We start from the raw sequence: 15,380 nt of genomic DNA, 5'->3' as shown, positions 1-15,380 counted from the left end.
CGCGTACCCTACGTTTCAGTGTAGCGTTATTTTTCTTGTTATTACCAGACTTTAAATTTAACTTTGGGGTAACGCATAGTAGAGAAACTGTAAAAAAAAAATAATAGTCTCCATTAACCTTCGTAGTACTGTGACGTCTCTTCCTAATTCCGTGATTCATATTTTAATCATGATGCCAGTTTTCTGCTTGGGGGTGACCAGACCAACTGCATGGTGGCAAATGGTGCTCTGAGGCTTGACTTAGCTGCATAGTTGATACGTATATTGTCTATCCCTGTGTCTGTATGTCTTTCTGTCTGTCAGCCCATCTGTCTGTCTCTTTATTTATCTATCTGTTTATCGATATTTACTTTTTATTATTTATATGGATGCCCTTGTCTGTCCAGATATCATGGTACTACTACTACTACTACTACTACTAATTATTATTATTATTATTATTATTATTATTATTATTATTATTACTATGATTATTATTATATCAAATTACACAATTTGGGATAAGTAAAAGTATGGGTTTCTGACCGTAGATTTTAAGTACCATTATTATTATTATTATTATTATTATTATTATTATTATTATTATTATTATTATTATTATTATTATTATTAATTAATTAATTATTATTATTATTGTTATTATTATTATTAAAGTAATTATTATTTTCTCTCTCTCTCTCTCTCTCTCTCTCTCTCTCTCTCTCTCTCTCTCTCTCTCTCTCTCTCTCTCTCTCTCTACCATGACTGTAACCTAACCTCAGAGTCTTTCACACCTTCTTCCCTCACAACCTGCTCTCACTCCCTCCCTTTCTCCCTTTCCCTTTACTCCTCCTCCTTTCCCTACAACCCCTCTTTCCTCCACCCCTCATCCTTTCCCCTCACCCCTCCCCTCTTTCCTTCCACCCAATCTCCCTTCCCTTCGACCCCTACCTCTTTCCCATACTTTTCACCTTTCTCTCCCCTTCCCTCCATCCCCCTCCCTTTCCACCTCCCGTTTCCTCCTTGCTCCCTCTCATCCCTTCAGCTCCCTTCCTTCTCTCCACCCCTGTCATCCCTTCTCTCCACTCTTTCCTCCCCCTCACTCCATCCCACCATCTCCTTCCCGCCACATCTCCTCTTCACCTCCTTCCCTTCATTACCCCCTTCCTCTTCCTCCTTCCACCCTTCATTCCTTCTTTCCTTCCTTCCTTCCTCGCGTCCTCTCTTCCCCTCCTCTCTCCCTCTCTCCATGTAGTAATTTCATATCTCACTTCCTCCTTCCCTCCTCTTCTTTCCTCTACTCCCTTCATGCCTCTCAATCCTTTTCTTCTTCCATTTCTTTCTTCTTTCTCTCCCCCACCCTTCCCATCACACCTTCCTTCCTTCCTTACCTCTCCCTCCCACCTTTTCATTGTTCTATGACACCCCCTTCTCTTCCTCCCAACCTCCATCCCCCGCCTCCTTTTTCATGTCTCCACTTTGTGTCGCTCATCCGTTGTACATTACTCATTATCCTCTCTCTCTCTCTCTCTCTCTCTCTCTCTCTCTCTCTCTCTCTCTCTCTCTCTCTCTCTCTTTCTGTGTGTGTGTGTGTGTGTGTGTGTATGTGAACTTGCTGAGTCGTCGTTCTACTACTGAATGAGACTACAGTGAGTGAGTGGATAGGTATGGGGGTTGCTTGGTGAGATGGTAGGTCGGTGGTGTAAATAGCTCCACGTGAAAAAAAAAAAAAAAAAAAAAAAAAAAGCTCATGGGGAAATAAGTAATCTGGGGAAATGAGCCTGTGGAAACTTGGCTCAGTGCGTAAACATAGGTCCATGAGAGGAGGTGGGTCCATGTGATGATTCGGTGTTTCCATGATGAATATAGCTCCATGGAGAGAATAGGTCCATGGAGGAAAATATATCCATGGCGAAATTTAGGTCCACAAGGGAAGAAGTTCATGGGGAAAAAATGGTCTTGTAAGAAAAAAAAAAAAAATGCATCGAGTAAAAATTGGCCAGTGCAGGAACAAGTCCTTCGGTGAAATTAGGTCTGTACTGTAGGGGCTCTGGCCGGAGAAAGGTTTATGTGAGTGTGTGTTGTGTTGTATTAATGTATTGTAGTGTGCGTGTGTCTGGGTTAGGTCAGGTATATGTTTGTTTAGATGGTTGCCATGTTAGTGTGGTAGGTACGTGCATAGGTTATGACAGGTTCGTGCCAGGTTTTATTAGACAAGTTAAACTAGGTTACAGGTGAGATTAGTTTAAGTTAGATTAGGTTAAGGTAGAATAAATTAGGAAACCAGGCTAGACTAGATTAGGCTCTGTTAGATTATGTTTGACTAGGTTAGGCTATGTTAGACTAGGCTAAGTTGAGCTAGATTAGATTAGGCCGGGATGGGTTCGTCTAGGCTGGGTTGTTACTCCCCATGACATAAGTATAAAGAGCTTAGTTCCGGCAGGAGTTCAAGTTCAAGATTACTTTTATATACGTCACCCCACCCCACCCAGCCAGCAGGCAGGGTATCATGTGTTGTTGCTGGGTCCTGGTGTGTGTGTGTGTGTGTGTGTGTGTGTGTGTGTGTGTGTGTGTGTGTGTGTGTGATGTGATGAAGGTGTACTGAAGCAGTTCCGGAAGGTGTGATGTGCATTGATGTGATGACAGCCTAGTAGTATTCCTTGAGAGAGAGAGAGAGAGAGAGAGAGAGAGAGAGAGAGTATATGTAAAATAATGCTTTAGAAAAACAGAGGCAGACCGTGAGCAAAGTAGGGAGAGTATATTGTTGTGGTGTAATGGCTGTGGGGTGGTATTTGTGGATTGGTAGTGTGTTGTGCTGGTGTGATAGTTGTAGTCTGGTTGTGTACCGTGGTGTGGTGATGTGGTAATGGTATATTTGTAGTGAGGTGGCTGTAATGTGATGTAGCTGTGGTGTGGTATGTGTTGTGTGGTTGTTGTGTTGTAGCTGTAGTGTGGAGTGGTAGGTATTGTGTGGTAGTGGTAAGGAGAGTAAGGTTGTGTCACGGGTATCAGGTTACAGTGTACAACCTGTTACATTACAGTAGTACACCTGGAGAGAGAGAGAGAGAGAGAGAGAGAGAGAGAGTCCAGCCATATAAGCTGTTCAGGTAACGCACTGGTACCTGCGTGAAGTGTCAGGTGTCGGAGCAGGTAGGATAAAAGCACACCTGGGTTCGTATCTATCATGGATTTTAACCGGTTCATCAGGATCCTAACTAATTTATCAAAAACCTTAACAAATTTATCACACACACACACACACACACACACACACACACACACACACACACGCACAGTGGTAACGTTCTCGCTTGCCATCTGGTAGACGTGAGTTCGCGCCTCGCTCAGGTTGCGAAAAGTTTCACTGACCAAGTGGGTGGTTACTGTCCCCCTTGGGCAAGGGGATGGGTGTGTGCGTGTGTGAAGGTTACAGCCTTGCCCTTAGATCGGACTATATGAGCTCTCAGCTCCCTTCCGGGAGGGTAAAAAGCTGACGATCACGACCATCAAGTGATCCTGACCGACCCGGTGACACACACACACACGCCAAAGTCTTCGGAGCCCTCTGAGGTTGACATGCAGTATCCGTCTCTGCACGCTGTCATCCCTTTTGTGTCCGGTTCTTTCCCTCCATCCGTCTTTCCCCCTTCTTACAACCTCCAGTCCTATAAACGTAATGTATATAGGCATTTTGTTTGACCATCTTCGGAAGGTACAGTTTCTTGTTGACCGGCAGCCCATGGTTTCTTCATTTTACGTATCAAAATAATATATCACCAGACACACATCATCATGCAGAAATATTAAATGTACTTAGATACACAATGCATGAAGTATGGTATAAACAGGTTACGTTCAGTGGATGAAATAATACACGAACCGGTTACATGCAGAGGCGGCAGACGTTACTTAATCCCCTCTGCTCCTGTTCCCAAGTGACAGCAACATGACCCGGCCTCAACCCTGCCATGACTCTGTGCTTGTGCCTGTGACGTGACATGTGTTTTTGCCTGGCAGGCATGACATGTATAGGCTACTGAGATGGCGCGGTGACATGATTCGGCATGGATTGATATGAACTGACGTGTTTTGAAATGTTGTGGCTTATTTTGCTATGATATGGGGTGTTGTGTCATGATCTGGCGTATTTTGATATGATTTATGACAATATGATCATACGTGTTTTAGCTTGATTCAGCGTATTTTGGCACCATTTGACGTGATATGTCGTTCTGACGTCACCGTCTATTGACTTATTTGACAGGGAACACATGACTTGTTGTTTTACATGTTTTGATATGTTTTGTTACGATTTGACGTAATTTAACGTGTTTTCAGGTGACGACGTATTTCCACCTGACTTTTTTTCCTTTTTTTTTTTTTTTTTTTTACTGGACGTGCTTTGAGATTAATTATTTTTTACATCACTTCATTGTTTTCCTACAATTTGACGTGGTTTAACATGACTGACGTGATATAATGTGTTCCTTTGTGTGATAGCTTTGAAGTAACAGTTGATGAAAATGGGTGATATATGGCATGATTGCGACAGGACGAAGTAGACTACTCATTTACGCGGATGGATGTGGCATAAAAGCTGACAGTGAGTGGTGTGGTAAAATGGACATGGAGTGACATGGCAAGCGAGAGTGACATGAAGACTGGCGGTGGATGGAAAGATGAAGGTTAGTGAAATGACCGATAACAGAAGAGTAACATGACAAGTAGAAGGGACATGACGATTGGCCGTGGAAGGTAATGGGTAGCAAAACGACGTGTGGGAGTTAGTAACATGGAAATGCGAATACATAACAAGACAAATGGAAGTGACATTAACAGTGAGTGAAGATAGAAATGATAGATTGAAGTGACTATATTAGAGTATACGGCAAAACTTGAGGACCCCATTCAAGGTACCACAGGACGCTTCGTAGTTCCTCTTCCATAGCGATTTATTTTCCATATTACTGTGCACCTCTTGTTTGTTTTTTACGTTGTTTTGATATTGCTATAAGTCTGCATCAGTAACATAGAAGAGGACATGTAGTTGTGATATGCAGAATAAATCACTGAGGAAGAAGTGTTTCGAAGTATTCAAAGCCGCTTCAAGTACGACCCGTAAATTGAGTTGAGGGTGAAGCAAGAGTGATGTAAATTTGACGGGAAACTGAGAGTGAAGTGACTGTGTGTGAGGTGAATATACTGTGAGAGTAAGGTGAGCGTAGCGCGATGCTGTGAGAATGAGGTGAAGATGAGGCTGAGACTGAAGGTTGAGATGAGAGTGAGGTAAAACTGAGTGAGGTAAGTACTGAGGCCAGGTGAAGAATGAAGTGATACTGAAAGAGTGAAGCAAAAGTGAAGTTTAACTGAAATGAGAGTGAGGCCAAAATGTAACTGTTATACTTTGGCATATCTAGGAAGAGACATCAGATTTTAAAAGTTCTGACATCACTTATATTATTAATGGAACTGTTTTAAATGACGACACCGAAGAATACAGGACCTAAACTGTCTTCCACCGCGTGCCGTACAGTGACTGCTCCGTGAACTCAAGGCAAAGATCTTTTGAGACAATTTTAAGGGCTAATATTTGCATCTATCACTTCCTGAATTTCAGAACCTATTACTGTCACCCATTCATTCTTGGAAGTTTTTCTGCAGCTGAATAAAACTGTCCGATGGCAGCCAGAATATGAGAAATAATGATGCAGCGGGCTTGAGTGGGGCTTGTCTGTTGTAACAAAGCTACTAAAGGCGAAAAATTGAGAAAAATATGCCTCAGTCCATTAACTGAGATAAAGAAATTACTTGGTGTCACCACCAGTGCCCCGGTGCGCCATCTGAATGGTGCAAGAACAGGAAGAATGAAGTAAGTGTAAGGGTAAGGTGAGGATGAGATATGACTGCACGAGTGAGGTGAGTGTGAAGTATGACTTCAGAAGTGAGGTAAGGTGAGGTGAGGGTACACTTGGTGTGAGGTATCAGGTATCAAGAGATGCGGTTCAGCCAGCATGACGTGATATATAAGTCCGTCACCCACCCACCCTTGCTTCCTGCCGCAGTCACCATCGCCGTCACCATCACCCTCCTGCCGTGAGCGCCGTTGTGAAGATGAACAAGTACTTCTCCGGCATCGGACGCATCGAGTACCGGCCCGACGCAGGTCCGGAGGACACGCTGGTGTTCCGTCACTACAATGCCGGAGAGACGGTGCACGGCCGCACCATGGAGGACTGGTTGCGGTTCTCTGTGTGCTACTTCAACACTTTCAGGTACAGTAATCTGACTGGTTGGTAGCATATTTCTTGTACTGTGGTCGTCAGTCTACGTCAGCTTTTCAGATACTGTACTGATGTAAGATATTTTAGGCACTGTGGTAGGGTACATTCAGGTAGGCTACTAAAGTTATCATTTGTCATTTTGTTACTTCAATAGTTTCAGATACTGTGGTGGAGTGGTACCATGTTGCAGGTACTGTGGTTGTCAGTCTGTGATTCAACACTTGCAAGTACTCATGTTTGTTGAATATGATAAGAGATTTCAGGGCACGTTTTGTGGTTAGGTATGACAAGAAAGTTTCACGTACTGGGCTCTTATCCTACTCCTTATTTCAGTTACGTGTGTATTGTGGTGAAATATATCAAGCACTATGGTACCGTAGGGCAGTTTCATATAGGCCACTGTGGTTGTATGTCTGCTTCTTCAGCATTTTTAGATAAGGTTTGACTGTGGTGATATGCTTGGGTGTTTCAGGCATTATGGTAGTGGTGTGGTGTGGTAAGATGTTTACAGTAGTTCAGCACTTTTAGCATTTTACTCAGGCTAACCTCAATGGTGAGAGAGAGAGAGAGAGAGAGAGAGAGAGAGAGAGAGAGAGAGAGAGAGAGAGAGAGAGAGATTATGATGTTATACCAGTAAGTTTCACAAGATAAAATCAGTGATACTTGTAGTGGCTGAAATATTGTTCAGGATTGTTTCTTTTTCCTTTTACTTGTTTTCTTCTTCTTCTTCTTTTTTAGTCCAAGAATGGAGGGGTGATTTCGAAACCAATTCTCTTCCAGTTCTTATTATTCTCACAGTGTAGCCAATAAGACACACGTGGAATAGTATAGCATAGTAAAGAATAACTGAAGAAATGTATGGTATAACGGTACAGCATAGTATAGCATAGTACATTATAACAACATAGCATGGCACATCATTGCATAGTATAATAGCATGGCATAACAAGACAGAGATTAGTATAGTATAACAATGTCGTATGGCATAGAATAGTATAGTTAGACGCTACAGCATGACATAACACAGTATAACAATATAGCATAGCACAGCGTAGTGTAATGTAGCAGTATAGCTTGGCATAGAACAGTATACTATGACGGTATTGCATGGCATAACACATTACAGTATAACAGTAAAGCACAACACAGCATAGTATAATACAGTATAGTATAGTATTGTATAATATAGCATAGTTTGCATAGTGAAGTTTAGTGTAGTGTAGTGTAGTACAGTATAGTGCAGTATAGTGTAGTACAACATTATAACATAGCATAGCATGGAATAACATTGCATAAAAGAGTATATTGTACCACAACATAACATACTATAGCATAATGTGACTTAGCATAGTAAAGTTTAACACTCTTCTTCTTCGTCTTTTTTAAATCTTAAACTGCGACATATCGATTTACGTTAATAAAATCGTATGGTGTTAGCCTGAATTAATTACGTGGGTGAATCCATAGCAGTGGAAGGGTTTATTAAGATAGTGTTAACCCTCCTTCAGCCAAAATTTCCCTCAGCTGAATAAAATCGGCCTGTTACAGCGTGCACAAAATACCAGAGTTCGAACACCGCAGTCAGAGGGAGAGGAGAGATAAGGAAGAAGGCGAGGGTAGAGGAAGGGACCGAGAGTGTACGACAGGCGTTTATTGCGTACTCCGGTGGACGAAGGGATAATCTTCTATGGCTTTTTATGGCATGCCACACCAAATAAGAGTTGTACCATGGTAGTGACGATGCCACTGATGATGATGATGATGATGATGATGTCATGATTGTTGGGCAGAAACAAGTTTGTAATTTCAAATAATTACTTTTTTAAAATCTCTTCCAAGGTTATTTTCTTACTTTGTTTGTCCGTCTGTCTGTCTGTCTGAATGTATGTATCATTACGGAAGAGCTGGTAAAATGAACTGGAACAAATTTGGGTAATGGTTGAGGACCATCTGAGGAACAGGCGATTATATACTGGGTTAAGGTCAAGGTCAAGACAATGAAGAGCATGAAATTGGGGATGGCGTTGCCTTGGCGGAGGTATGGATTATCAGTGCTAATTATTGTTTCAGGCAGGGTGCAAACACTCGACTCTTGACACTGGCAGCCTGTGACGGTACACGATAGGCCACTCAGACAATGAAAACGCACATTCATATAATTTTTTTTCTAGGCATTCAGTTTCTCCATTGGGTGTTTTAAGAGTTGGTCCCAAGACCATTCATTGGCCCAGCACATTATCCTCACAGCTGGCATTATGGCACAACGCAATAATGGTGCTGATCATTGTCAAGGTCACAGTGTTGATGATAGCGTGTTGCAGGTACCTTGGAGACGATGAGTACGGTGAGAGGGTCCACCAGCGCTCCTGGGAAGACGCATCACGCAGCCTTGATAACTACAAGAGACGCATCATGGCAGCGTTCGAATTCATACACAAGCTGGGTGTTAGGTTCTATTCGGTAAGGAGACAGCTAGTCACTGCATAATAAGCTTTTTATTAAGTTTTCTTAATCTCGTGGTGAGGAAAGTTATAACTGTATGGAGAACAGGTGCCTTATGGTTGACAGTCACAATTATAAAGTGTCTAAAAACCCAGGATTTGAGGTATTAATAATTGTCATGTATGTATGTAACTGACACGTAAAGCTTATGATGCTTGCTTCAGGTAAGCGACCGTGACCTGGCTCCAGAGGGCAACACATGGGAGGAGACCACCAAGTACCTGGATGAAATGGTTGCAGTGGCAGCTGACCTTCAGAAGCAGACTGGTGTGCGTCCTCTGTACTTCGGCGCTGATCTCTTCACTCACCCTCGATACATGAACGGCGCAGCTGCCAACCCTGATGCGCACGTGTTTGCCTACGCGTGTGCGCAGGTGAAGCGCAGCCTCGAGGCAGCAAAACGGCTGGGAGCGGAGAACTTTGTGTTCTTCCACCCTCGTGACGGCTACCAGAGCCTGCTGCAGCGACAGGTGTTCCGGGACATGTCCCACCTGGCCCAGCTGTACCGCATGGCCGCCCAGTACAAGGACAAGATCGGCTACAAGGGTCAGCTGCTGATCCAGCCCAAGCCAGCAGACCCGCGACGCCACCAGTACGATAGCGACGCCGCAGCCACCATGCATCTGCTGCGTCACTTTGGTCTGGACAAACAATACAAGTTGTACATCAAACCCGCCTTCTCCCGCCTCATGGGTCGCCCCTACCACCACGATGTCTACATGGCCGCTGCCTTCAATATGCTCGGTTCTGTCGACGCCTCCGACAGTTACCCGGAGTTCCACTCCACCTCTGACATCTGCGCATATGATGTCCGAGATGCAACTTACGTCATGAAGTGCATCTTGGAGCAGGTTAGTTATTTACTGTATATTGTATTGTTGTGTAGCCTGTTACAGTAGAGTATATTACACAGCTGAATACACTTGGCTACCTAAAGGTTCACGCCACCTCACACATCCCTGTCTAGGGCATGTATGACGCAGCCTACATCATGAAATACATCTTGGAGAAAGTTCAGCACTTCAATATTATATTCAACAGTTTAACCACGAACGGCAGTACACCACAGTGCTCTTCATTATGGCTTTACAGAACACATACGGTATCTAGTGTTGCCAAATACATATGTTGGGATTGTATTTTCACTATTTTCAGTACGCAGAAATTTATTGTCACACACTTTTTTCAGTACCATAGTTGTCCTTACATCATCATCGCAGACGTAGATGCGAAAGTGGAGATATGAACAAACAGTTTATCAGCAAAGAAACCGCACATCATTCATTCATCATTCGAGTCTCCTTAGTTGTCGGCTTCCACCCTCTTATAATGCAGTATGGAGCTGTTCATGATGATGATGAATCCAATTCCCTCGGCATAATCATCATAACCTCTATAGCTTGTCTTGTGGTGGCCAGGGTGATTATAAAAAGATGTCACATTGCAGAAGGAGCTAAAGATCGAATTACTTTGGCGCATTTTCGAGCAGCTTGTACTTCAGCAAGATCTTCCCTTAAATGTTAATTCAAAAAGAAAAAAAAAACTGGAGTGCATATATTTACCAACGTCCCTCAGATTGCTATGCAGCTAATACTGAGAGAGAGAGAGAGAGAGAGAGAGAGAGAGAGAGAGAGAGAGAGAGAGAGAGAGAGAGAGAGAGAGAGAGAGAGAGAGAGAGAGAGAGAGGCGTAAGTCGGTGGAGCTTCGAAACGTCTTCGTCATATTCTACTCATGGACACTTCTTGAAAGCCACTCCAATTACTGTTACCTTCCACACCGTCCAGTTATTCTCATTTACCTTTCAGTTACCTTGCAGAGTGCTGAGAGTGGGATGCAGCATGGCGGAATGACACTGGGAAGCCGAGTGAGGTGTGAATCAGTGAAGCCTGGGGACGTTTTTATCAAATATAAGCTAGTCACCTTTTTTTTAGCATCTTGCACTCTCCATATCACCCAGTTATCTTCACATACTGTACTCTTTAATTACCTTTAAGAGTGGGATGCAGCACGGCGGGCTGACACTGGGAGGCCGAGTGAGGCGTGAATCAGTGGAGCCTCGAGACATCTTCATCGGACACATCCTGGCCATAGACACCTTCGCTAAGGCCCTCAGGAACGCTGCCAGGATGATCTCTGACGGATGCTTCGCTCGCCATATCCAACAGGTATTGATTTCACAGATTATTCCACTTTTTTTTCAGCTTCTTTCACTGCCTAAGTCTATTCAGTGCTGATTTCACCAAGCACTTCTGCATTTCTTTGTCTGCATGTACTTCCTCTGTTTCCACTGCGGCTTCACTGGTAACACCCAACAGGTATTAACTTCACTGCAGATTTCACTCATCGTTGCTGCTCTCACTTCTTCAGTTTTTGTTGACTGCAGATATTACTAAGCACTTCTTTTGTTGCATCTTGCATCTACCGTCTTTTTTTTTTTTTTTTTTTTTTTTTTTTACACTGCTGCTTCACTTATAACATTCGCCAGGTACTAAAATCAGTGTTGCTGTCATGTTAATTGCTTGTATCGCTTATTGCATCCTTGGCTGTCATTTCATTGTTTTTTTCATTGAGCTGCCTCTCCCATTCTCTACCATTTCCCTCAGCATCTTTCACTGTTTCTCTCAGTTTATTTAACTGTTTTCTGCTTACAATTCTTGTTACTGTTTATCACCACTAATTGTTTCTTTCATTCCCTTATTCTTATTCTCTCTCTCTCTCTCTCTCTCATCTCAGAAAATTCGCTAACTCTGCTCTCTCATCCCCTCTTTCTCCTTCAGCGCTACGCCTCCTACAAGACAGGCTTCGGAGAACGAGTGGAGAAGGGAAGCGTGGGCTTGGAGGAGTGTGAGGAGTACGTGAGAAAGAGCGGCGAGCCATCAACGCGCTCAGGCAGAATGGAACACGTCGACAACATGTTCAACTACTACATCTTCCCGCCAACGCAGAAGTAAACATAGGTTGAACATGCAGCACCCCTCTTTTGACACACTCTTATTCATTTTTTTCTCTTTTTCACTCCCCTTTTACGCACGGGCAAGATGAAACAAGTCGCCAACGTGTTCATCTACTACATCTTCCCACCAGCGCAGAAGTAAACAAGGAACTGACTCTCAATATCCGTCTTATCACACATGCTCGTTCGATTTTCTCCTTTTCCATTAGTTTTCACACTCAGGCAGGATGGGATGCGTCGCCAACATTTTCAGCTACCACATCATCTTGTCAGTGCAGAAGTACACAAAAGTTGGACTTGCAGCACCCATCTGTCTACTTATTTTAATTTATTTTTTCACCTTCTCACTGTGATAAAGTACGCTGTTTTTGTTCTTGCTACCACCAGACGGCATTATTCAGCTTAGGAGAGAGGTTTCGATTTGGAGGGGCCATTTATAGCAGATCTTAAGTTGCAATAATCGTCAGCTCGGTATCTAAAGTAAAAAAAGGAGATGTCACCGCAGTGAAAGGGTCAGCTGGTATTCTCAGTCATGTATACAGCAGGACATCTCTAGAAATGTGTCCTTCAGTCCCTTCTTTAACTGGAACACGTTGGTAATGTGTTCTATCTTCCCGTCAACGCAAAAGCAAACGAAAAGAATATGCTTCATCTGTCTACTCACATAATCTCATACTTTTTCTGCCCACCCCTGTAATGCAAAAGTAGAGCAGTTGCCCAGTCTTTGTTTTGCACACAACTAGTCAGTTCTGGATTAGTCATCTTCAGTTTATGCAGCATCTTTCACGGAGCTTAGTGGCAGAATAAGAATGTACAACGGTTACGTATCCTTTCTGTAGTATGTGAACAGCACCATATTTTATTGTTGATCTTTTGTTGCATCTAAACATTCGAGATATGGTAGTTTTAGACCAAGTGGACAGAGTATCGTGCATTTTGTCTTTTATGTTCGCATCTGGTCAGTTATTAAACAGTCCTCACCTTATATGCTGTAGAAGTGGCCTTTAGTCTGACACGTACACATGTGGAAAACTGTAGAAGTCTTCACCCTATGCAACTGACGTGTTTGATATATACTGTACAGCTAGTCTACTCATGAAACCTTTTTCAATTCTCTTTCTGTTGAATATGACTGCAACATTTTCACCTACTTCATCCTGCACACGCATTGGTACACAAAAGATCTGCACGCAGCATTCATCTGTCTACACATTCTCACACGTTTTCACACCATCCTTCTACAGTAAAACAAAGGTTGACCTGGACTCTCGGCCTACCTAGAAAATCATGCACCGCTTGGCAGTAAAATCTGACCTGTTGTAGTGCTAGGGGCTCCAAGCGTTAATTCTCCGAACATATGATCTGTGTTTATGAAGACAAAGGCAGCGAGTTGAATAAGTATCTGTCTGACAGATGTGTCCCTTGCAGTAGAAAGAAACCAGAAGAGCTCAGGGACTTCATGGAATTGGAAATTTTTGACCACCAAGAATCTGACAGGACGAGATGTATGCTTGACAGTATGTTGATGGGTACTGATTAAGATTATTTAACAGGGTGTTCATCTCGCCTTATGATAGGTGAACACTAAGTTTTTCTCAGTTGCCATCCGACACGTATATCTAAGAGGAATTTTCTGGAAGACTTTGATAATGGATTCTCATATTGACATGTACCCACAAAGCACTGCGGTAGTATTGCGTTTAGAGCCTCTGGCTGCCGAGCAGTGGAGCTGTGTATCCTGGGTGGAGCAAAGCAGCTACGGCATCCATCCAGAAGCCAAACCTCCTCATATTTCCCTGCACCTCGCTGTGGGGAAGGACCCTTGTCCGACCCCGGCGAGGTACTGTCTACCACAAGGGGGCACCACTTCCCTACACGGCGTATGTAGTGTACTGTACCTGAACGATGACTCCACAGGAAGTGGTGTTCCTCTATGGTCGATGGGTCTCCTAGGCCGAACAGACTGGAGTTGAACAACAACATCAACGACTTGGTACTGGAGAGGTACACCTTCACGTGGTGGCAGCTATACCCGGACGGTGGAACTGCCTGTTTATACAAATGTTTCATTTCCTTTCTTATCCCCTAAAAGAGGACGGTGGGCTACAGAAGGGTAGCTTCAGCCTGCAGTCCGCTGGATTAACGTTCGGATGAGCCTAGGGTCGCAAGAACTGTTAGCCAAAACTGTATTTTTCGGAAAATTTCGATTCCTTTGTCGTAATATTTAACATTGTTCACCGGTACCTTTTGGGCAAATGTACACAACTGGTCAACTCTGGACCAGTGATTGTCTAAGTAGTGTTGCTGTATAGCTCATTCACTTTACAGGTAATTTTATGGAGATTTTTGTCTTTTAGCAGCTTATTTCCCGAAGTTTAGTGGCAGAATAAGACAGTACCACGGCTCTACGTCCATTACGTGGTACTTCTTAGTTTTAGCACCATGTTTTAATGTTATTCTCTTGTTACATCACAGCATTCAAGATGGAGAGATGGCATTTTTACGTTTAGTTAAAGTGCACAGAGCATAGTTTATTACTTCCTTAAACTCGTAGAGTACGGTGACGACTTGGATTTTAATAACATGTTTTTTACCACTTGGCAGTTTTGTTTCGCTCACAAGAAACCTTTTGTAATGAAGGTGTTGAAAGAGACGATAGAGTAAAACAGTTTGGTGGTGAGAGAATTAAATGGAGAAGACGTCACCGTACTGAAAGAGTTAATACTGTACTAAACATCAGGTCTGTAGGAAGTTGCACCATTTGACTTGTACGTTGCACCATTCGACTTATACGTTGCACAGTTCGACTTATATTGGGACTGATATTTGTACCGAAAGATTTTTACAGGAATTTAGTATTGTACTTTTAGACATATGCATGATGTAAGCGTTGTGTCAGGTCTGGATTTAGGAGGCTATTTAGCATCTCTTCCCTACCAGTTTATTTCTGAATAGGCACATTAACATTCTCTTGTGTGTTATTTATGCAAACTGGCGATAATAAAAAATATAAATAACGTACAAGAGTATGATAACGTGTAGCCTAATATGCAAAATAGATCGGTACGGAAGAGGTGCTAGGGAACCACCGAAACTTACGAAATTATAGTTCAAACTTCTTGTAGTAAATGGTTGTATAGAATTAGGACTTGTACAGAAGGTAAGCTATAGAGTTATGGTCAATGTTTTCCCATACACCTTCTCGAAACACTGCTAGAATCCCATTATGAGCTTGCTAAATTAATCAACAGTAGTCAAGAATTTGAAATCTCGTTTCTTTATTCAGAATCCAAAAATCTTGCTTAGTAATTAATAATAATCAAGTGGGCTGGATTTTCGTTTCATCAGTTCGAAACACAAGACGTGTGAAGGATGTCAGAGCCAACATAGATCTTGCAGCTGTAATCAACAATAATCGGAAAGGCTTGCATCACGTTTCGTTAAAAGGATGTCATAACGTACAGAGATCTTGTAAAGTTAAATCACCACTAACAGTACTGACTGGCATCTCGTTGTACAAATTCGGAACTCCCTAAAGTGTAAAGGAACTGTTGACTGAGACTGTACACGACCTACAAGCCTTGAGAGTGTAGACTGCTCAGGCGCTGTAAGTACGGTACATCGATAGATTGCACTGTACTGCAGGAATAAAAACCAAAGCAAAA

General features: G+C 42.8%; 1 protein-coding gene across 2 annotated transcripts in view; it reads left to right on the top strand.

The window, feature by feature from the left end:
• The window catches only part of LOC145404127 (uncharacterized), a 101,047-nt gene extending 89,008 nt beyond the window's left edge, over positions 1-12,039 (top strand). Inside the window, exons 1-5 of one of the 2 annotated variants that reach the window (XM_080275753.1) lie at positions 6,045-6,251; positions 8,582-8,720; positions 8,927-9,613; positions 10,757-10,927; positions 11,540-12,036. In XM_080275753.1, the coding sequence (XP_080131879.1) occupies positions 6,091-6,251; positions 8,582-8,720; positions 8,927-9,613; positions 10,757-10,927; positions 11,540-11,713 (1,332 nt within the window). In that variant the 5' untranslated portion in view covers positions 6,045-6,090 and the 3' untranslated portion in view covers positions 11,714-12,036. Of the gene's footprint in view, positions 1-6,044; positions 6,252-8,581; positions 8,721-8,926; positions 9,614-10,756; positions 10,928-11,539 lie in introns of those variants that run through there. The other variant, XM_080275755.1, reaches the window with a different exon arrangement.
• Positions 12,040-15,380: the final 3,341 nt, after the last annotated feature.

This window comes from Coenobita brevimanus, chromosome 62, assembly GCF_032717465.1.
Source record: "Coenobita brevimanus isolate Jiangsu-jjx chromosome 62, ASM3271746v2, whole genome shotgun sequence".
NCBI classification, from domain to species: Eukaryota; Metazoa; Arthropoda; class Malacostraca; order Decapoda; family Coenobitidae; genus Coenobita; species Coenobita brevimanus.
The sequence above is the reverse complement of the archived record's forward strand: the minus strand, read 5'-3'. Positions and strand labels throughout refer to the sequence as shown.